The sequence below is a fragment of the Ochotona princeps genome, chromosome 10 (genome assembly GCF_030435755.1).
Source record: "Ochotona princeps isolate mOchPri1 chromosome 10, mOchPri1.hap1, whole genome shotgun sequence".
Classification (NCBI taxonomy): Eukaryota; Metazoa; Chordata; class Mammalia; order Lagomorpha; family Ochotonidae; genus Ochotona; species Ochotona princeps.
The window spans coordinates 22124098-22147632 of record NC_080841.1 but is presented as its reverse complement, the minus strand read 5'-3'; the positions used below and the strand labels follow the sequence as shown (position 1 = coordinate 22147632).

Here is a 23535-nt window from a genome sequence, read left to right as displayed (position 1 = left end):
TGGAAGCAACAGCGAATAAAAAGAAATGCATTTGCAAAAGTTCCTGACCTCTATCATTCAATAAGATGTTGTTTGGGTTCAAATCGCGGCACACAATTCCCTCTCTATGCAAAGCATCGAGGGCTACCACCATTTCAGCTGCCCATCTCTGAATGCAGCCCTCTGGCATAGAAAACCTGGAGTTTACTGCTAATTTTTTGTCAAGGTCCTCAAAAATCTGATGTATTTCCTTGTCTCCGTCTAGTGCAACCCCACTTTCTCCCTTAACCTTGGAATCTTTCTGGAATAAAGCAGTAGCTTCTTCTTTAGCCAAATCATCAGTCTGATCTGAAAATAGCAACACTTCTTCTGTTTTGAAAGAGTCTGTGTTTGTATCGTAGTCATTAGCACCTGAGAGTGAGTTAGAAATATAGAATAAGTTCTCTTCTGTGTTGTCTGGGGCGGTGGCAGGCTCTGGCCCTCCAAGATCTTGAAGCTCCGGCCCTGCGCTCTGTAACCAAGCCAGGTCTCCCGGACTGCTCTGATCAACAGCCGTGACAAATAAGCTCCCGAGATTCTCCTGTGCGTAGTGTTTCTCTGCTCTACTCTGGGGCTCACTCCACTCATCTGAGCCTTGTCCTTCATGTACTTGGCATTGTTCGGAACTCAGTCTCAGGCATAAAACATCGGGGGCTTCCAAGAGTTTGCTTTCCAGGATGCCTGGAGCAGTCTGTGGAAATGGAGTAGGTCCCAGGGCTGCGGCTGCTTTTGTTGCCTCCAGCTCACCAGGCAGATTCACGAGAAGATCAGGCCTGCCTTCGTCGGGGCCACTGATGGCATCAAAAGCAACATCTTGAAACGAAATCACAGGCACTGAGTCGTCTGAGCCCCTGCTAACGGTGTCCTGAGCTTCGAACCCAACCTTGTTCTCACTAGTCTCAAAACTCCTTGAAGTGCTGTTGCCCTCCGGAAGAGCAAAGAATGGTTTCAAAGGTTCTGATTTTAGACTATACAATTTTTCTCCAAAATCCAGTCCCAGGAGTTCACTTGCGCTGTCCTTGCTATCTATCCTAAAGAACTCCATGGGGCTATTTTTCGATCTACTAAGGGAATCAGATGTTCCTGCAGGACTGCCTGCCTTCGGGTCTTCATCGCCAAGGTGGGACTTGAGCTCATGAGTCATCAGCTGTGTGCCGGGGCTGTCTCTGCCAGCCTCCTGGTGGGCTGGGAAACTCTTGACAGCTTTGGTGTCCACACCGCTCCCTTCTGTCTTCATGAAGGGCTCCTCACTCAGAGATCCTGGTTCAATCTTTTCTTGCCCATACTCGTTGCATAAAGTTAAATAGCTCGTGGTGCATTCCTCTTCGGAACTGGAACCGGAGTCAGGCCACTTGGGAGAGCTATCTTGGCCCTCATCTTCCTGGTTGCTGTCATCCTGAGAACTTGGAGTGAGGCTGCTCTTCAAAGGAAGGGCTTTAAGCACACTGCCACCATCACTTCCTCTTGAATCAAGGCTGCTGCTGTCCTGTGGACTGGCAGCTGGCTGCTGCAAGTGGACTTTGGTGAGTGTAGATTTTCTCACTCCCTTGATCTCAAGGCTCTCTTCAGGGCTTCTGTTTAGAAACTTACTAACATAGGACCAGAGTTTGCCACCTGTGAACAAGTAGAAGAAAAAAACAAATCACAAACAAGATATCAATGCTACCCATTATAATAGCAAGCATGCTGCAAGACAAGTACATTTAGCAAAGCAAAGTCACTGTGTTGTTACTGCTACCTAATGAGTATGGCTTCAAGTGTATTTCTTAGCAACAATTATTTCTAAAATAACCTGTTTCTCCCTTTGGAGGGAAATTAGTTATAACAAATACTAAGATGAAATCTCACAGCTAAAATTCTGCTTTTAAGTTAATTATTTAGTCTTAGAAACATCTGATTATGTTCTGATCTGTTTATATAATAACTGGTCAAATGGAAATACATAGATAAGTGCTGTTTAAAATTGTGTATTATAGTTGGAAAAAAATTAACAATATTATTCCATTTTGAAATGTCCAATCCAGGCCTAGAGGGGAAATTTGGCATCTGGCATATAATTATGCCTTTATAAATGACACAGTAATATTTTTTCCCATTTGATGTCCCCCCATACATATCATGTGCTCCATCAGACCAAGTAAAGCTACTGAAGAAGATTAACTGGGAAGCCATTTAATGAAGCAAACTGGTGTAAAATTGACCCTGCATTCTGATATATATCTAAAAAATTAAACTACAATTATAAAAATCATTTTCACATAAATCACCTAAATCAAATATTTATTTGATACTTGTTCTATCAGCAATACTACTTGTCACATGGATGTTATTTTAACACATTTTTCTTCTAGCTCATAATAAATATTAGAATCTCCACTAAGTCTAGGGATGCCCATGAGCCCTTATAAGAGGACCTGGTTTTAGTCCTGGCCACTCTTATCTAGCTGCCTGCTCATGTGTACCCTGGGAACAGCAGGAGATAATTCAAGTACATGGGTCCTTGCTATTCTCATTGGAGACAAGGATGGAGTTCGAGGCTCCTACTTCAACAGGCCCAGGCTTGGCTGCTGCAGCAATTTGGGAAACGCACCAGCGGATGGATGACCTCTCTTTGTACTGCCCCCTTTCTCTGTCCCTGTATCTTTCAAATAAATCAGTCTTTAAAAAGCACTGAAAAATTTGCCTTCTTCATATGAATTGAAAGGTTCATTTTTAACATGTTAACTTCCCATTTCAGGAAGCTTTACTCAATAAAGAGTAATTACTATGGTATTAATCAGAATTCTCATACATCCCTACCAGTGATCTGGTCAAAGTCTTCTTCCTTTTGTTGTTAATGGTACAGGACATCACGTGCTGGACGTTTTCCTTCCATTTCTTATTACTTAAGGCTTTCTGCCCTCCCCAGAATATACCGTTTCGAAATTCCCAACATTCATTCTAAAGTTTAAGCATGCAAATATGATTTAGAAACTCCCTCCAAAAAGGAGCTGTGCAGTGATTCTATATTCTTTAATCTTTCATTTTATAGCTTATTTGTCTGAAAGACTCTTACTTACAGAAAGAGGGAGAGATGGAAAGAGATCCTCCACCCACTAACTCAAGCCCCAGATGACCAAAGTAACAACCTTCTCCACAAATACCTTTCACATGGCACTTTTACAAAAATGCCTGAGCCTGATTCTGCTGCTGGACATCTCACACACTCCAAATAAAATGCCTGGGAAGGTTTCCAACCCTCCTGAAGGATGACGACTTTGAGAACAGGCTTAAGTCTTTTTTTTTAACTTTTTTTGTAATACCTATAAAGTGCAACATGGCAGGCACTGAGCAAATGGTGAATCAGACAGTAACTCTTCAGAAAGGGAAGTGTTGCCACAAAGAAGGGAGCCATCACCTCTTCAGCATTCCAGGAATGAGCAGGAAATAGTGTCCAATAAGGCTGGAAGAAAAGCTCCATTCCCTCTTAGCCAAGGCCATTGCCTAAGCTACTGAAACCTAAAATTCAATACGTTAAATTATTTTCACCCCCAATCAGTTCCTCTGATTTTTGAGTTATCCTGCCATAAGAGCTTTGAGTCAGTCTTGGTTTATTTTCTTTCCCTTGCTCTTCCAGCAATTCAAAGTTTCCAAATCCCATTTGATGGACTTAGAATACTTCTAACAATCACCTTCTTTGAACTACCTTGATCTCTCTTGATCTCTGCTTTTTGAGGTAACAGATGTCTACCTCAAGTCTCCCCTGTATCACTGTATCATAAACTGCTGTCGATGAGTCTTTATTCTGGCATGGCTCTCCATCAAGACATTTTGTCATTCAAGAACACAAATCCTATCCACCTGCTAACATTCAAGCATCTGAACCTCTCTGTAATACACTATCAGCCCAGGATTTGGTCCTTGCTTCCTGCTGGTCACACACTTCATCTGAAATTAAACTCCCCGTGGAAGCAACGGTAGACTTCCTCATGCTGCACCTATCTCATAAAATTTTACCCACTAGTTTCCTCAATATCTGCTTGGCAAAAGTCTTATTCCTTCTGTAATTTTTTTTCAGAATTTTTCTTTTTTCAATTTTCTTGTATTCTATATTAACATTTTTTGCTTTAATTATCTCCTTTGCCAGATCATAAGATTTTAATAACCACAGGCAGAAGATTCTATTCTAACATGTAAAACAGGCATTAAATAAATATTTATTAAACCGTGTTACCAAAAGATAATACCTTTACAAATTTTTTTAAAATCTTCCAAGGTAACAGTCTAAAAATACTAAGAGTATCATTGGGGAGAACAAGCATTCCTTCTGCTTATAACTAATACATTTGATCACAAAATTTTCTGAAAATAGTAAAAAAATTAAAACATAAAAATAAACCTTAATCCTAACACCTAATGATAAGCACAAATTAATATAGCATTTATTTTAGCATTTATGATTCATATTTTTTATATTATAAACATTTTCTAACATTCATAAGAATACAAGTTTGAGTGGCTACAGACCATATCCCTGTGACAGAGAGTATGATGTGTTTAAATGTTTCTCTATTTGACATTTAAGTTGCTTCCAATCTTTTACGCACAAATATTTGACATCTCTGAATATTTCATTAGGACAGAATCCAGAAATGAACGTATCAAATTAAGAAGCATGAACATTTTAACACTTTCACACATGTTGCTGTATTGATGTAACAGAATTCTTTCCTGAAAGCAAAAGGCAACAGTGCCACCTACACAGTACCTTGCCTTAGTCAGCTATTAGCAAGTCTAGCTCTTTGATCACTCAAATACAGCATTATTTGGTGTCACTGTTAACAAATATTTTTCAACGTGACTATCACCATTTTCTTTATGGAATATGTTACTAGCACAAACAACTGCCCAAATGTCAATTGTAGAAAAATGCATTTTCAGGGGCCAGGGTCATGGTACAGTGAATTAAATTACTGCCTGGGTGCCAGCACCCCATATTCAACCAAAGGCCCCAGCTGCTCAATCTATGAGCCAGCTTCCTGCCAAAGCACTGGGGAGAGCAGCAGAAGATGGCCCAAATACTTGGGACCCTGCCACCGATATGAGAGACACAGATAGAGTTCCTGGCTCCAGGTTTCGGCCTGGTCTAGTCTTGGGTGTTATGGCCATTTGAGAATTGAACTAGAAGACAGACAATCTCAGTATCTCTCTTCCTCTCCGTCTCTCCCTCTATCTCTCTGTACCTCTGTCTTTCAAAAGGAAAAAAGGAAGGACTATTAAAAATAAATTAATTAAAACGAAAAAGTTTTATTCGCGAGGAGAAAAACTCTTCCCCAATCCCTGCTGGGTAGTAAGTTAAATTTAATGTTCAAAGGCTGGCATGGTGGCAAATAGCATACTAATTCACCTGTTGCACCAGCCTCACACATGGGCAGCAGTTCATGGGCCAGCGGCTTCACTTGTGATCTAGTGCCCTGTTCATGACCTAAGAAAGCAGCAGAGGATGGCCCAAGTTCTTAGGTCCCTGTATCCATGTGGCAGACCAGATCAGATGAGTTCAGCTCTGGCCATTGCAGCCATTCAGGAAGCGAATCAGTGGATGGAAGATCTTTGTCTAGCCTAGCAAAGTAGCAAAAGATGGCTCAAGTACTTGGGTCCCAGCCACCTATTAAAAAAACCTGGAAGAAGCTCCTTGCTTCGGCTTGGTCCAGCCCTGACCACTGTAGCCATTTGTGGAGTGAACCAGTGGATAGAAAACCTTCTCTCTCTCTCTCTCTCTCTCTCTCTCTCTCTCTCTCTCTCTCTCTCTCCGCCCCCTTACTTCTCTATGACTCTTTCAAATAAACGCATAAATTTTTAAGACAAATCCTGTAGTCACATGGTCATTCAAAGTCAGATGTGTCCAATGGTAAAACAATCCGAAATAGCTGAAAATCTGAAAGCTATATGTGTGTCAAAAGAAATCTGCAAAACTGTCTATAGTATTAAAGCACAATCAGTTAAAATATTAGCTTTAGGATATACAAGGCAAGAGAGAAGATGGCAAAAGAAAATCCAAAGTATCATTTGGAGAAGGAAGATGAGGAAAAGGAAGATAAAGCTACAAATTAATAAAGGTAAGCTAGGATTGAAATTTGCCACTGATAATCTCCAACATGAATAATCCACGCTGGGTAATAGAATATTGACTATAATTACATTCATCCTACTGACCTTGTTCTAAATTATTATGGATTATTACTACGCAAGTTATTTTGTTCCACACCAGAGGTGGCTGTATTTCGCTATCAGATGACATGACCTCTAATTCAATAATGTCTGTAATGCACTGGTATCCTCAGATAAAAGCTGTCTATAATGTCTGAACAAAGGTGAATTAGTTATCCAATTCACACACGCAATTAACTCTCTTAATACCTGAGAGACCATGGAGCCCCTTCTGAATTTCCTATTAAATACTGCATATGGAGGTCTTCCCTCCAGCTGTAGTTATCTTGCGCTGTACTTCATAATAAACAATATTAATAGTTTATTGCCCCCGTCAAAAATCTCACATTAGTTATCATAAGAGACCTCAATCCCAGAAAGCACCCAAAGCCTTTTCCTGGGAAAATGTGTTAAATTCAGATGGTATGCCTGTTGGTAAAGCAGAAGCATTCTTTATTTTCAGTAATGTAAAAACAATAGTGCCTTCATGAATTATGGAAATTAAGTATTGCTTGTTTTTTATGATTTCAAGAAAACCTGTTTAAAAGCCAGAAGGCAATGTTTTATGAAGTGAATTTGTGTTTGCTATATTAAATCGTTCTAAATAAAAGACTATTTATTTAAATCCAGGTATTAGAGGGCAAAACCAAATCAAAACATAACACTTATTTCTGCCACCTGTTCCCGGTACTAAGAGCTAAAATTTCACAAATAACGTGAAGGTAATATACTACACTGTGCTCTGTACACATATGTGATGCCAATGGCTGTGTTCCTCAAAACTGACATCAGAACAACTACAGAACGTCAAATGTTAAACAAACTGCCTTGCTTCCTAACAAATATATAAATAAATAAAGAGGTAATTAATTAATTCTTCAGGAGATGCTTTTGTCATCTAACATAAATGCATCCATTTTTTTTTTTGGCAGGACAAAATAAAAATCCCTCAAATAAAACCCCACTCTTTCAACAGTCACATTGAAGTTCTCATTACATTAAATAAATTCTCTGCCAAAGAAGCTAAGTAGACCTAAGACTGGTACTGTGGTTCAAAGGAATGTGCTCTTCACCCCGCTTTTCATTTTCCCTCAGAACTCAAAGCAGGGAGGAAGAGGACACGGTGTCACGTGTGTTCCGTGTATTTCCTCTGCTCCTGACAGGACAGGTGTGATGAGGTGCCCGCCGTGGGCGAGGCGCCGCAGGCACAGACCTTCCGCATGCTGCAGCAGCAGAAACACCGAGTCCTCCGAGATGATGTACTTGTGCAGACACACCATGTTGGGCACGCAGCGGGGGATGATGGTCTTTCTGTTCCTGCTGTACTCGCTGCTTTTCCTTAGACCCTGACAGAGAACAAAAAGGTCAGTTGTACCCTCAGCTGCCTTTGGAGCCTGCTGTGCTCTGTGTTTATCAACCAAACTAATCTATCCGAGTTACTCCGGGCTTCAGAGAAGTCACTCATCTGCTGCTCCGCGCCTCCCGGTCCCTGGAGGCACTGCTGATGGCATCTGGCGAGCATCCAGAGAACGGAAGATGCCACAAAGCTGCCATTAAAATCAATTACGTGGGTCAGTGTTTTTATTAGAGACGCTCTCAAACTAAGTCATCAGGATGACACACAGTTATTTCGCTATGACCTTTTAAGTTCTGTTTTACTTATGTACATCTTTAAAGCAGTAGACCCTGTGAGATCAATTCAAGTTTCTGAGCTACAAACCATATCCTGCAATTAAACAGGCAAACGTAAAAATTCTCTTCCAAAAAAAGGACAGAAAAGATCAATTCTTCTCCAATGGAACAACAAGCTGTGTATATTTTCCAGCGTCAAGTCCTGGTTTTCAAATCTAGGGAAACATTAGTGACAAAGGACAGTCACATAAAACAAAACAGGCTTCAGTGTGTGGTGATAGGACCTGCTGCCGTGTCTTGTTAGCAAAAAGAAAAGTCTCAGATGAAGTAGCAGAAGATGAATTAACTGAACTTTCCAGATGTTTTAGAAATGTTTAAATTCATATATTTTTGAGAATACATACATCACTATCCTATATTCAATTTCAAAGCTATAAAAACAGGGATTTTTCTTCTCTTTTTTTAATTAACTATAAATTGAGCTGTAAATGGAATCAAAACTGAGTTTAAACAAAAAAGAGGACACTGATGTGGACAGTTTTCCCAAACACTTTTAACACAGAATTTAAGGTAGCAGTTAGCACTTGAAAATCATGGTCATGAGCAGAGGCTAGACTGAACGCAGCCTTCTGAAATCACATCAAACGCACATGGTAAGTACTGGATGTGTACACTACACATTCAAACAGCATGAGAACAGTCTGCAATGGACCCACATTAGTTTATCCACACTGGAGGTATGCTCCAGAGTTCTCAACAACTGTGATGGAAGAATTGAAAGGAAATTCAATACAAAGCACCACAGAGTTTTCAAACACTCAGTCAAAAAGCTTTGTATTTTCTTCAGGAGCATAATTTGAAAAGAAATATCTAAATATACAAATTCTACTTACTTTTAAAATGAAGGTCTGTTCAGTCCTCGTGTCCATTACAAGTAACACCTACATAAATGAATGAAAAAGCCAAGCAAGTTATCCACAACACAACACTGACTCTTAACTTCTGCAAACTAAACTTCATGTGCTGAGGGATACTGGAATTGACTCATTGAAATGGTTAACTTCTAAACAGATTTAAGTCAACAAACCATAGAATCAAAAATGAGCTTCATTCACAAATAGGTTTTATTATCATTTCTGTTTCTTACAGGCCATATCTTAGAACCATTACTATGCTTCTCACATGTAGTCTTACATGCAGTTTGTCTACCACAGGCTCAGCCTTTTTTTTTTTTTTAATTTGCTCATTTATTTGGGGATGGGATGGCAGTGATACAGAGAGAGAGAATCTTCTGCCCACTTGTTCACTCCACAAATGGCCACAATAGTCTGTGCTGGGTCAGTCCAAAGTGCGTAGCCAGTACTCCATTCAGATTTCTCATGTGGGTGGCAGGGGTCCAGGCACTTGGGCCATCCTCCAGTGCTTTCCCAGTACATTAGCAGGGAGCTGGATGGGAAACAGAGCTGCTAGGACTTGCATGGCAGTGCGAGATGGGACACGCATCACAAGCAATGGCTTAACACATTCTACCACTATGTCAGCACATCCAGGTCATCCTTAACTCCTCTTTTAACCGTCAACAAACCATGTCAGCTCCATCTTCAAAATGGAGCCAGAAACTGAGAGCTGACATTTAGCCTGGCAGTTAAGATTCTCACAACCCATAGTAGAGTGCCTTGTTTCATATTCCACCTATGCCTCTTAAATCTAGCTTCCTACTGATGTAAAACCCAAGGCCACAGGTCACAGCTCAAGGAGCTGGATTCCTACCACCCGCGCGGATGACCTAGATTGTTCTGCCAGCTTCAGCCTGGCCCAGTCCTAGCCCAACACAGGCCTAGGAGGAATGAACCAGAAAAAGACCAAAAAAAAAAAAATTTTAAGAATCAGAATTCAATTCACCATTTACAAGCAAAATTAGCCAAGCAAGTATCAACTCTTGTGTAGCTTTTAACAATGGATTCGCATTCATCTCCATGTTTCCTATCTGTGCTGCTCTATGGTCGATTCTCAAATCAGCAGCCTATATTTTCCTTTTTTTTTTATTTTTAATTCATTAATTACATTGTATTATGTGACACAGTTTCATAGGTACTTGTGTTCTCCCCACCCCTCCCCAAACCCTCCCACCATGGTGGATTCCTCCACCTTGTTGCATAACCACAGCTCAAGTTCAGTTGAGATTCCCCCATTGCAAGCGTATACCAAACATAGAGTCCAGCATCTTATTGTCCAGTCAAGTTCAACAGCTTCTTAGGTATACCCTTTCTGGTCTGAAGACAGAGCCAGCAGAGTATCATCCCAGTCAATTGAAAGCTCCAACATACCATCAGCAAAAATTTACATCATTATGGAATTATTCCTTTTTTTTTTTTACATTTTATTATTATTGCTATCATTTTATGATACAGTTCCATATTCCCTTATCCCCTCCCCTATATTTTCCTTTTAAAATATAAGTTAGGGGTCCAGCACAGTGGCATAGCATGCTAATTCTCCTCCTGTGGCACTGGAGTCCCAACTGCTCTGCAGCCGATCCAGTTATCTGCTTATGGCCTGGGAAAGCTGTGGAAGTTGTCTCAAGTCCTTGGGCCTCTGCACCCATGTGGGAGACCAAGGGGAAGCTCCTGGCTCCTGGCTTTGATCAACTCAGCTATAGCTATTGCGGTCATTTGGGGTGTAAACCAGCAAATGGAAGACCTCTCTTTCTCTGTCTCTTCTCTCTGTAAAACCTGCTCTTCAAACAGAAAGCAATAAATCTTCAAAATATGTTACAAGGGCAGACAGTTGACTCAGCAGTTAAAAGTGCCTCCTGAGACACTTGTATCCCACAAATTAAAGTGCCTGCTTCAAGTTCAGCTCCTATGCTTCCTACCCAGCTTCCTGCTAACGCATACTCTAGAACACGGCAGACGATGGTTCAAGTACTTGGGTCACTGCCACCTTTGTGGGAGACCTGGATTAAGTTCTAAGCCCCTAGCTTCAGGCTGGAACACCCAGCTCTGTGGGCACTTTGGAAGTGAACAGTGAATAGAAGATCTATCTGTGTGTGTGTGTGTGTGTACTTTTCAAATAAAATGAAAATAAATAAACAGTTACCAGGACTTTGGCAGAGTGGCTAAAATGCTGCTTCAGATGCCTGCCAACTTAATGAAAGTGCCTTGTCTGTGTACCAGCTCCTCAGCTTTCAATTCAGCTTCCTACTAATTCCCTGGGAAGTACTTGAGTCCCTACCACCAACTTGGGAGACCTGGTTGACATTCCAGGATCTTGGTTTGGCCTGGCTCAGCCTCTGGCCATTGTGGACATTTAAGGAGTGAACCCATCAATGAAAGATACCTCTTTGTCACAGTCTGCCTTTCAAATAATTAAAAATGAAAATTAATAAATAAATTCTTTTAAAGATGTTAAGCTTAGGGGGAAAAAGGATTGGAGGGAGAAAACAGGGAGTTAACAGAGGAAGCCAGTTTGACAAAATGGCAATTTCCATTTAAACGTGATGGATTTGAAGGAGTGCCAACATCAACTTCAACCTCTCAGTGTTTGACCTGTGTTGTTCTATACATCCCTTCCCTTCTATAGTTCTGTCCTTACAAAAAACAAAACACAATTCTGTCCCTCCTTATAGTACTGAAAAACACCACCCATCAATAAAAGCTCCCAAACCAAAGAGCTCTTCTAAGTTATCCTGAACTCCCTGGAACCCCGTACCCTCTTTCAAAGCCAAGCCAGCTCAAGTCAAACTTGTAAGTACTTCTCTTCTCCACCCTCCACTTTTACCTGCCGTGTTTGAGTGCTGTGCTTTAGACATAGGTAATCAGTATCAATTATTTTCGACAATCTAATGAGGTAATTATACCATTCTTATCCTACATATTGAAAACATATAATAACTATTATGTATACTGGCTCCTCATAGCACACATAGTAATACCCACAGTCTGTGAGGATTTTAGGGATACAATCTTTAAAAAAGGTGTACCCAGTGATTACTATTACTATCACTATTGTTACTGTTCCCCCAGAAAAGAGAACCAGTCATTTTTCAAACAAGTTCTCCTCTGCGTATTCACCTCAAATGCCATTGTATCCCTCAGTAATGCTATTTTATCCATTTTATACAGGATTGACTTCTACAACAGCATCTCTAACAATTAAATATGGTTTTATTTGCTCATTTGTTTATCACCTGACCAGCCACCAACTCTCCAAGAACATGTAATAGACAGACTAGTGTCCCCAAATATGTTTAGATTTTGATTTCCAGCATCTTTGAATATGTTATGCTACTAGAGCACACATACACACACACAAAAGATAGTAGGAGTGCATTCTGGCAGATGTAACTAAACGGGTTATGCTGGGTTATCTGAGTGAGTATGCCCAAATCACATGAACTCTCAAAAGCAAACAACTGTCTCCTGCAAGAAGGAACAGAATGCATGGAAGTGTCCAGCAGGAAGAGAAACAGCAGGGATCTGAGTAGCAGAGGGGCTTTCAGTTGCTGGTCCTGAGACATAAGACAGCCACATAAAAGGAACAAAGACCATTAGAAGGTCACAGCAAGCCTGAGAAGAAATACAGATGATTTCTAGGAGTGACAAACCACCAATGACTTGCCTTTGTGTTGGCAACCAGAAGGAAACAGAATCCAGCCAAAAATGTAAATAATTCGGGGGGACCAGTTCTTTCCCAGAGACTCCAGTAAGCAATGCAGCATTGCCAGAGCCTTCATTTTAGTCCAACGAGACCTATGTAAGTCCTCTGATCTACTGAACTGTAAGATAATGATTGGTTGTTCTAGGTTGCTAAATTTGTGATAATTTGTTATGACAGCAATATACAGAAATTATACTAACCCCATCACATAATGCATTGTCTTCATATGGCAAATGTTCATTAAATGCATGGCTAGTGAATTCAAATTCAAAAGTATAAAAGGAAGATGACAGTACAGGAATGAAGCATAGAAAACAAGTTAAAACTGAAGACTGAGGGGTCAAATATTTGACATAGAATTTAAGATGCCACTTGAAATAATCCTGCATGCCACATCTCAGTGCCTGGGTCTAGGTTCCAGCTCTGCTTCTGACTGCAGGTTCCTGCTAACGTGTATCCGAGGAGGCAGCAGGTGATTGCTCAAGTGGTTGGGTCTCCCCACCCATGTTACAGACCCCCAGTGAGTTCCTGGATCCCAGCTTTCACCTGGTCCAGTCCCAGCTGTTGTAGGCATTTGAAAAGTGAGCAGCAGATAAAAACTCACTCTCTCTCCCTTTCTTCCAAGTAGAATTTAAAAAATAAAAATTGATATGTAGACATTCTCTATAAAAATCAAATACATGAAAATAAGCATTCTCCTCACTGGACTGCTTTCTTTATACCAGGTATACCATGCTGGGCTGTAAAGAATTAGATCATGCCATGGGGGGAGGGTTTGGGGAGGGGTGGGGAGAATCCCAGTACCTATGAAACTGTGTCACATAATACAATGTAATTATTGAATAAATTTTTAAAAAATTTACGTTAAAAAAAAATTAGATCATGTAATGAGTTAAAAAATCCAAAGAGGTAGATAGCTTTTATTAATCCAATTTGCAAATTGGAAAGGAACAGAATTAACTTACCCATGACCAGAAAGCTAAGAAGTGAGAGGCAAGATTTAAACCTGGCTGCCTGGTTCCAGCATTCTTGCTTGTTAACTACTCAGCTAGGTTCTTTTAGAAACCATAGAATACAAAACAGTATTTTAGTGTCTGAATTCTGAAATTTACACACAGCTGGAATAGCATGGATGAATTGTAGAGAAAAAAAATAGAGAGAACCAGAAAAATATAGTGATTAAGATGTCAGAGCAAGTGAACACTTCAGGTGAGAGCAACCATTTGTGCCAAACAATAAAGAGAAGCCATGAAAAATGAGAATGAGGAAAGGACTACCAGCACAGGCCATGAGGAAGTCTCTACAACATCATGCAGGGACCTTCTGAGGACAGAGACTACACTGCCCTGAGAAAAAAAGAAGAAAAAGAAAATGAAGGTGCTACATATAAATCTTTCAATAGTAAAATAGGCAGACAGAAGAAAAATACTGGAACAACCCAGGTAGTGGGATCATCAGGTCCACAAAGGTTTGGATTGTGATTTGTTTCAGACACACAATACACCTACTCTCTCTGAGCTACAGTCGCCACAAATCTTAACACTCCAAGTCATGGCTTCATAGAACTTGAACCTTGAAAGTGAAATTAACATATCATGACCGTAAAAGGAGACACCCTGGTGCCTTTCTGCAAAGGACTCTGTGAACATCTGTTGAGTATTGGAACACATTCAGTGTTCCTTAATTCTCTTTTGATATCAACCTGCAACTCCTTTAAGTCGCTCACCAGAAAGCAAACCCAGCTTCTCTATGAAAAAGAAAACACCTCACTAGATAAAAAGGTGTGGGAGTTGTACAAAGTGAGGGGCTCCTTTTTCCTACCAGAAGCCTCTTAATTGACTGAACAGAATATACTTGAATAAATCAGTAGTGCTATTTCTTTGCTGAACTCAGCCATGAAGCATGAAGCGTACCCGATAAAAAGGCCAAATGAAGATGGATAAACACGGCTAGCAAGTGCTGCTTTGTTTACATTTACTTTCTTCTCCTCCCAAGTTTGTTTGCGACTAGAAAACATTCACATTGAGGCAATAAACACAGGAACATATGTGATTTTTTTTAAATGTGCCCTTTGACTGTCAATTTCTCCCAAACAGGTGTTGGCTAAATGATTATAAATTGGCCTCTGGATACACCTCTTCAACTGAGCCGTACAGGGCTGGTGATAATATAATTAGACCTAAAAACATCAGGCTGGTGAATGCTTTCCATCTGTTTGGCAATAATGTTTAGTTAACAATAGTCTTTAAAAGAAGCACCTTCAACTTCAGTTCTTCAAGTTATTTATAGAGTCATTCTTAACACACCAGCACTCCTGCTAACAAGAGCTTTAGCCACTTGGAAATTATTAGCCATACAGCTGTACACAAAGAGAAACGACTGCATTTAACATCTGTATCTTTCCAAATTTACACGCTTCAACCTCATTTAAAGTCATTTCTTAATGAACACTGCTATGGTGCTGCATTAATATTATAGTCGCATGCACAAAGATCATAAGGAGCCAAACATTTTTTTAATGCCAACAGTAGGCCAATCTGTAATGAAGCTGTCAGCATAAAGGACAAAATAATAGCTTCTTTAACCCTCAAACAGAATTTGTTCATTTGTAGACTAGAACCCATCAATTTAAAAATTGCTCATGGGTTTGCTCACCTTTATAAAGACAAAAATCTAATTTGTACTAATTTGATACAATTGTCTTTCCAATAAAAGGCTCCTAAACCCATCTTTTATTCCTGATAAAAACAAGTACTATAACTAAAACTGTCATGAAACAATTATTCTGAAGACCATGCCTTATTGAAAGAATACAATTAGTTTACTTTTCTTTCCATTTTTCACACTTGTTTAGCTGTACCATAATAGCATATGGTCTAACAGAAGAGATTACCCCATCTTAGCCCATACTAAGATATACAATGACTCCTCCTAACTGGGAAAACAGGAGACAACTTATCCCTTAGGACTACTTTCATCTGTTCAATTCCACCAGCACCATGAAACTTGAACACTCCTCTTTTAACAGTAGCAGGAGCATCTCCAACTAACAATAGTTCTGGGTCTCTTCGTTAACCAAAACAAGGAAAGCTTGATATTTAACTGAACATCACCTTTGCTAAGATGCGGGAAGAGGACTCCAAGACCTTCAAGTGATGATTTTTTTAAGTGCAGAAAGAAAATATATGTAGAAAAAAGGGAAACACATGCTACTTCAAACACATCACATCTGTGGCCAGAAAGTGTGGAGAGTTCCCTGTAACGGGCATGCAGCATCACCCCATTCCTGAATCCTTTTAAATATTTAATCTAAAGGCTGACACTGGAAGCCTAGAGGTCTCTGAAAATAACTTCAGCTCTAATTCCTTCAAAAGGAAAAGATTCCCTGAGTAACATGAAAGATAGTGTCTCCACATGGGCAGCCATTTCTTCACAAGACTCCAGAGAAACTCATCAAGGTTAAAAGAATGTTCAAGAAAAACCTTTCCTAACATCATGAGATGATAATTAAATGTTATCCACACTTTCTTTACTCCATTGTCATTTAAATTCTTACTGTCTGTACCATGTGTTTCTGCTGTTAACTGTTAATCCCATACCACAGCTTCATAGACATGTAAAACCTCAGACATGTCACAAAATCTCAACTACCAGAACACAAGAAAGAATATTAAATGATCTTGGGTTCCAATAGTTCTTCCCAACTGGATCTAGCCTTTTCTCTGGCATCAGAGGGCAAGTGATGATCCCTGTACAGCTGCCCAGCAACTTTAAAGGCAAAAGATGGTGTGGTACCACAGCGTTGGGCCATCAGAAGCACTCACATCGAGCACAAACACTTCACCCATGTTCTGCCATGAGTCCAATCTGTTCTTGGTACATATAAATTGTTAGACAGAGGGGAACTGAAGTATGAAAAGTGAAATTTGACACTTATAACAGTAAAAGATATTTTAATTCTCAAGGATCTACTTTCAGTTGAGAAAGTATAAATGGTACCCCGAGGGTTTAAGAAGAACAAGACAGACAGAAAGGAAAGAAAGAAGCAAGGAAGGATGGATGGATGGAAAGCAAAAGAAACAGGAAAAAAGCCTTTGGACTGTCACCAGCACCTATTTGTTCTAGAACTTTCAGAGTAACACATAATCTTGACGTGAATAATCAGTCTAAAAGGGTACCACGCTGTGGTTAGATGACAAAGTCAAGAACTGCCAACTAATTTAGGACAAAACAAAATACCTCACTTAGTTCCCAATGCTTGTTTAATAGAGAAATTTATCTTCAAACATAGAAGAGACCCTATGTAACTAGACAATAAGGAGGTAGTGCTCAAAATCTATATTTCTTTTTAATTATTAAAATCCCAAATGCCATAATTCAAAGTATTCTTTAAATGTTTATCTAAATACTTGTAACTTAAAAAAAGCAGCCCCTTTTCAATGTAGTGGACATTCTCTGATAAATTGGGGTAGAGACGGAGAAAAGAGAATCAGGTTAGGAAGAACAAGTGATTTGAATTGAACTGGAAAATAACTACCTTATCTATAAGAAAACAACTAATTTCAGATTTCTTTGAACGCTCAGACATTTGTTAAAGTTTTAGTATGCTAATTTTTTAATTAAAAGATATTTCAGCAGCAAAAGCTCTTTCATATGCACTACTGATTCTTCATCAAACGTTAACTTTCCAACTTAACACCAGTATAGCCGGTGGCAGCCTGAAGGTTTACCATCTGCTGCTACCCAAAGTCACTGTGGCTACCTTCAGAACAAATGCATCAAAGCCCCAAGATAAGAGAGTGAAGAAATCCAGCCTAACTCAGCATAAGGGGGATGACGGACCCAGAGGCAGGCAACAGGCAAGCAAGCAGAAAACGCAGAGCATTAGGAACCATGACTCACCCCACGCAAAGGTACACAAGGTCAAGGAGACTCCCACGGCAGAACACAGGTGCAAGAGCAAATACCAGCTCTAACATTCACAGTCACTATCTGATGACTTCACTTTTAAAAAAAGGGTAAATCTTTAAAAGTCAAATTCTATTTCAAACCACCTATAATGTCACTCAAAATAAGTAGAGGATGAGTAAAATGAAATGCAAAATGTTAGGTGCTTATTAACTATCTATGAGTAATAATAACAAAAGTATAATTATATATGCAGTAACACATTTTTTGAAAAGTTTGTTTTTCTGGCTACTACCACACCAGCAATTCCGATGTTATTCAAGGAAAATATACTATTAAGCAAGTTCAACAAAATTTCAATTTAAAAAAATCCGTCATTTGACTACTCAAAAATACCATTTGTTAAAGTAACAATCACATTTACCACAATTTCTCATATAAAAACAAAATACTATGGCTTTTAAAAACAGACCCTCAGGAACTGGCATAAACAGTTCAGAAAGAAATCCACTGAGGTAGTCTTCTTGTTTTTCATGTTTGCTTCCTAATTTTTAAGGATTTAAATGAAGAAAATCAATACACAAACTATTTTCTAATTATGTATATTTTTTATTGCATTTCATTTTATAACAACGTTTCATAGGCTCTGATGTTCCCCCATCCCCTACTCGTGCCCTCCCCCCATGGTGAATCCACCATGTTGCTCCACCTTGTTGCAGTATTACAGTTCAAATCCAGTCTTGTTTCTTTCATTGCAAGCATGTGCCATGCATACAGTACAGTATATCATTGCCCAGCACAATTCAACAGTTTCTTGGGGAGACCAACTCTGTTCTAAAGACATAGCTGGCAGAATATCATTCTGACCAATTAAAAGCCATAACATAACTTCAACAACAGTTTCCATCATTATGGGGTTAATTAACATTGTATTGAGTGACTGATATGTTAGATAATGCGAGTTCTTAACCACATCCTGTGACTACTTCATTAACATTTCAATTATAGTTCGTATACAACCAGCCTCTATCTTCCTTAAATTGGCTACAGGACACTATTCAGCTGTCTCATGTCTTTTTCCATTCCAGTACTTAGCAGTTTATTATGTTGAAGCATAATTTTTACTGAACTTGGCAGATCTTAGGATAGTCTAAGCTAGCTTATCCCTTTAGCAAGGCATGTGACACCTGCTGAGGCACAGAACACTGTTGGGAGGGGTGTGCAGAGAAATCCTCCATACCCTAGTGAGCAGTAGTTTATTTTCGTGTCCTACCTAGTAAGGTATATGTGAGTCCCCACTGATCGCTTCCTGTCTAGTTCCAACCCCTCCTTGTTATTCTCTGTCTATTCCAATTTTTTTTGTTGTTTGTTTGTTTTGTTTTGTCTTGGGGGGGACTCCAGGGCGACCCTGATGGTCATTGCAATTGAGGGTGGGGATCCAGTAGTGGAACTAAGTAAGGACCAGAGAAAGTTCTCCTCCCTTGTCTTGGGTGGGAGTTTATTGTTCTTCTGTTTCCGTAGACCGCTCAGGGCTCCTGGCTCCTGGCTGTTGTCCCACTGAACACAAACTATTTTTTTTTTGAAGATTTATTTTATTTTTATTACAAAGTCAGATATACTGAGAGGAGGAGAGATAGAGAGGAAGTGGAGCTGCCAGGATTAGAACCAGCGGCCATATGGGATCAAGGTGAGGACCTTAGCCACTAGGCCACGCTGCCGAGCCCCTACAAACTATTTTTTTAAGGAAATCATACAAAGAGCATCTTCTAACTTGATTTTTAAATGGTAGCACATGCATTTAGTTATGCTAATTTTATTCTTAATGCAAATTTTTAAAGATTCTTCAAAGCTTCCACAAAGAATGTTGCAACCTAATTCAAAACTATGCCATTATTAAAACATCTCGAACCTAGAATCCATTTGTCTTCCTAGAATCCATTTATCCTACTCTCTGATTAACACAACTAACCTGTTGTGTGCAACTATCTATGGTTCACATAATCCAATGTAATACTGTTATATGTACGCCCAATGTGAACTCAATTTATGTATCTGAATCATTAAGAACCTGAATATTATTCATGATTTTTTTAAAGGAACATATTTTGTCATTTTACTAATAGCTAAAAATACAGCAAATGCCATCACAAAAACTTAATTTCTAAGATATGTTAGAAGTATAAATTACAATGTTAAAAACAACGTAGACACATTTTCATAATGTTAAAAAAGATTTGCAAATATAATTAACTTAACTCAAAGAAGCTAATTATCATTACATTGTTTAATTATTTCAAAGAGTACTAAAATATGGTGCACCTTTTTGTTAGCAAATTAAGATTAGGATCAGAAAAGATAAAGAGAATTTTTTTGAAAAACATTTCCACAATGACATCATCAAACTGATTCTAACATTTACATGGAGATATAAACGACAACGAAGAGTCAAAAGGATAATAAAGGGAAACAAAGTATATATAAGACAGTGTGGCATTGGCTGAAAAACAGATAGCTCAGTGGAACCGAACAGAGATCCCAGAAAAGAGTCGCACACAAATACGGTTAACTGATCTTTAACAATGGAGCAAAGGCAATACAATGGAACAAAGACAGTCTTTGTTTTTTTTTTTTTTTAAAGATTTATTTATTTTATTACAAAGTCAGATATACAGAGAGAAGGAGAGACAGAGAGGAAGATCTTCCATCCAATGTTTCACTCCCTAAGTGAGCCGCAATGGCCAATGCGCGCCGATCCGAAGCTGGGAACCTGGAACCTCTTCCGGGTCTCCCACGCGGGTGCAGTGTCCCAATGCATTGGGCCGTCCTCGACTGCTTTCCCAGGCCACAAGCAGGGAGCTGGATGGGAAGTGGAGCTGCCGGGATTAGAACCGGCACCCATATGGGATCCCGGAGCATTCCAGGTGAGGACTTTAGCCACTAGGCCACTGTGCCGGGCCCAAAGACAGTCTTTAACAACTGATAATGGGACAACTTGGACATCCACATGTAAAAAGGTGAATCTTCACATGACCTCACGCCCTTAACAAAAGTTAACCCGAAATGGATCACAGAACTAAAAATAAAACATAAAACTATAAAAGTCCTAAAACATAGGAAAACTCTCAGATAACCTGAGTACAGTAATGACTTTTTAGATACTACATCGAAGTCACAACCCATCTGTGAATAAAACAACTAATGACATCATTTAAATTAAAAGCTTCTGCTCTGCCAAAGATGACAGAGGGAGGAGAAAACAAGACACTAAAGGCAGAAAACACCTATTAAAAAAACATGCCTGATAAAACACTGTTGTACCAAATTTACACAAAACTCTCAAAATTCAGCAATAAGAAAGCAAAGACTAATTTAAAAATGGGACATAATGAGGCCAGCTTGGAGACTCAACAGCAAGCACTGGCATCCCATATGAATACCAATTTGTGTCCTGGCCGCTCCACTTCCCATCCAGCTCCCTGCTAATGGCCTGGAAAAGCAGCAGAGGATGGTCAAAGGCTTGGGATCCTGCATCCACATGCGAGGCCAGGAAGAAGCTCCCAGCTCCTGCTCTGGAGCTTCTTGGTGATCAGCTCAGCTCTCACCATTATGCCCACCTGGGTAATGAATCACTGCATGAAAGACTCTGTCTCTTCTCTCTTCAAAAAAATCATGTCACCAGAGAATTGCAAATTAAAATAAGGACATAATATAGCAATCTATCAGAATGATCAAAATCTAGAACAATGCCAATACCAAAGGCTGAGGAGAATACAGAGTTATAGGAATTCTCATTCATTGCTGTTGGGAATGCAAAATGATACAGCCAATTTGGAAGAAAGATTGGCAGTTTTTTATGTTATCGAACATACTCTCACCACATACCATCCAGCAATTACACTCCGTTGTTTCTACACCAAGAAACTGGAAACATACGTCAGCGACAAAATCTGCAGGCAGATGTTTATAACTTGTTTAAACAAGACATTCTTCAGTAGATGGAGAGGTAAGTAAACTGTGATGTATCCAAGTAATAGAATGTGCTTGAAAGCTTAAAGGAAATGAGATAGCTAGTTACAAAAAGACGTGGAGAAACCTTAAGTGCACATTACTAAGCAAAGGAAGCCAATCTGAAAAAGCTGCATACTATATGATTAAAACTAGAGGACATTCTAGAAAAAGCAAAAGCTAAGGAGATAATGAAAATATCAGCAGTCATCAGATTTTACAGGAGAATGGACAGAACACAGAACTTTTTTAGAGCAGTGGAAATACTCTGCATGAGCCTATAAAGGTGACTCTATATTACTGTCCACTCATCCTTACATGCAGACTGCTCATCACAGTAAGAATGAGACCTGATGTGAACTATGAATTAAAATCAAAATTTTACGTAAATTGAATTTGGCAGGATAACAGAGTAAAAATCCACAAATCGGCTAGCTTTCATCTTAGAATCAGAACAGGTCCAGAAAACTCCACCCAGCAGCATCGTCAGGCAGTGTGAACGGCAGAGAATGAAAAGCCCAGAGTGCAAAGGGTCACAGCTCAGTGCTAGCCTTACTGGAAAGTGGCCTAACCAGTCAATGGAGACTTAGCTTTTGCTGCAAAAGTCTACTCTCAGGTGAGGCTTTCAGTGAAGTAGGCTGCAGTTTCTTCTAGGGACTCAAACATACAGGTATCTTCAGACAACTTAACAGGACTGAGAAACAGTGACATGGTACTGCAGGTTCCTGTTGCAGTGTACAGGGAGGCTTTTATTAACACAGCAGGCTATGAAGATGTGTAGGAGTTGCTGTTTTAAGGGAAACATTTGTGCCTTACTCTCAATTTTGCTGTGAACCTAGAACTGGTCTAAATCAATTCTTTCTACGAAAATAATTGTCTACTTCTCGTCTACATCTCTGCTTCCCTTGCCCAAACCCCTGGACTGTGCATCTTCAGGCAAAATAACAAAATTTAGTCCTGTCTTAAAGCAAAGCAAAATACAGTACATTCTCCTGTAAATAATCCAGGGAGTAATTATTCAACCACAAACACGGATGTAAAGTCTCTTCCATTCACATGAGCCAAATGTCAATGAATGTGAGCCACCTCTCAATGATGTCTCATACTAGGACATGAGGTTAACGATGCACGAAACAATAAACCCACCACAGAAATGTCTTTTAAACAGATGAAAAAAGAGTCTGACTCTGTATAAATTTTCAATTCTAGGCCTATCCCTCTATTACTTCACAAAACATGCTTCCAAAGGACATGGTGTGTCTTTGTAAGGGAATTGGATATAAATACAGCAGAAACAGAATATAAAAGACAACTTGGGTTTAAAACAGAATCGCTAAAGAGTTAGGAAAAACAACCACTTAGGAGCCTCTTGGCACATCCAGATGCTTTAAAAGCTGGATCTCTATACCTTTGTCATCCTCGTTTTGATTGTCAGATTTTCTGTTTTTGAGAAAAACCTGCCCAAGGCCATAAGGAGATTATGCTAAAGAGAGGTTAAAACTCTAAAGTTCTGGGTTTATAGGCCCAAGTTCAACGCATGCCATTCAATTCCATAAAGAATCCATTTATTCTATTTCTCTGATTTGAATTCTGAAGTTCACTTGAGATGAAGACTTGACACTGTTAAATTTAGATGAAAATTAATTCAACTAAAACTACAGTCTATTGTGTTTTGCTTTGGATCCTTATTTGCATTTGTTAGCAAAACCTAACATTCTAACGCTGATGTAAACAATTTCACCGTCCATTCACAGCCTGCTTTAATATTTTCATTCTGCTACTAGGTGTGCTCTGTAAATATACTCAAGTCACTTTACAGGCGTAGAAAGCTTAAATATGTCCCTAAAAAAAAAAAAAAAAACAGATATAGTCACATAATAGTTCTCCTTAATATAATATTCAGGATCAAAGTACTTTGTAATGAGACACTAGTAAATGTTCTCTCATAATAATGAACACACAGGCAACTTTCTCAATCAATGCATATCTACTAGACTGCCAATGTCAAAGATAGCCTGACTGAAATGCAAAAGAAATTGCCTGAAGGACAAGGAATCCCTAAATGTTTTCAATCTATTATTTTTAAATGCTTCTAATGAATCTATATTTTCATCACAGATGGAGCAG

The 23535-nt window shown here is 39.3% G+C and overlaps 1 protein-coding gene across 8 annotated transcripts in view; it reads right to left on the bottom strand.

Annotated features, from left to right (window-relative positions):
* RPS6KC1 (ribosomal protein S6 kinase C1) overlaps nt 1-23535 on the bottom strand; it is a 159764-nt gene that overhangs the window by 28810 nt on the left and 107419 nt on the right. For 7 of the 8 annotated variants that reach the window (XM_058669177.1, XM_058669174.1, XM_058669173.1 and 4 more), the window contains 3 exons: nt 8730-8777; nt 7418-7550; nt 49-1632 (listed from right to left, as the gene is read on the bottom strand). In XM_058669177.1, the coding sequence (XP_058525160.1) occupies nt 49-1632; nt 7418-7550; nt 8730-8777 (1765 nt within the window). The remainder of the gene's footprint in view (nt 1-48; nt 1633-7417; nt 7551-8729; nt 8778-23535) is intronic. The other variant, XM_058669176.1, reaches the window with a different exon arrangement.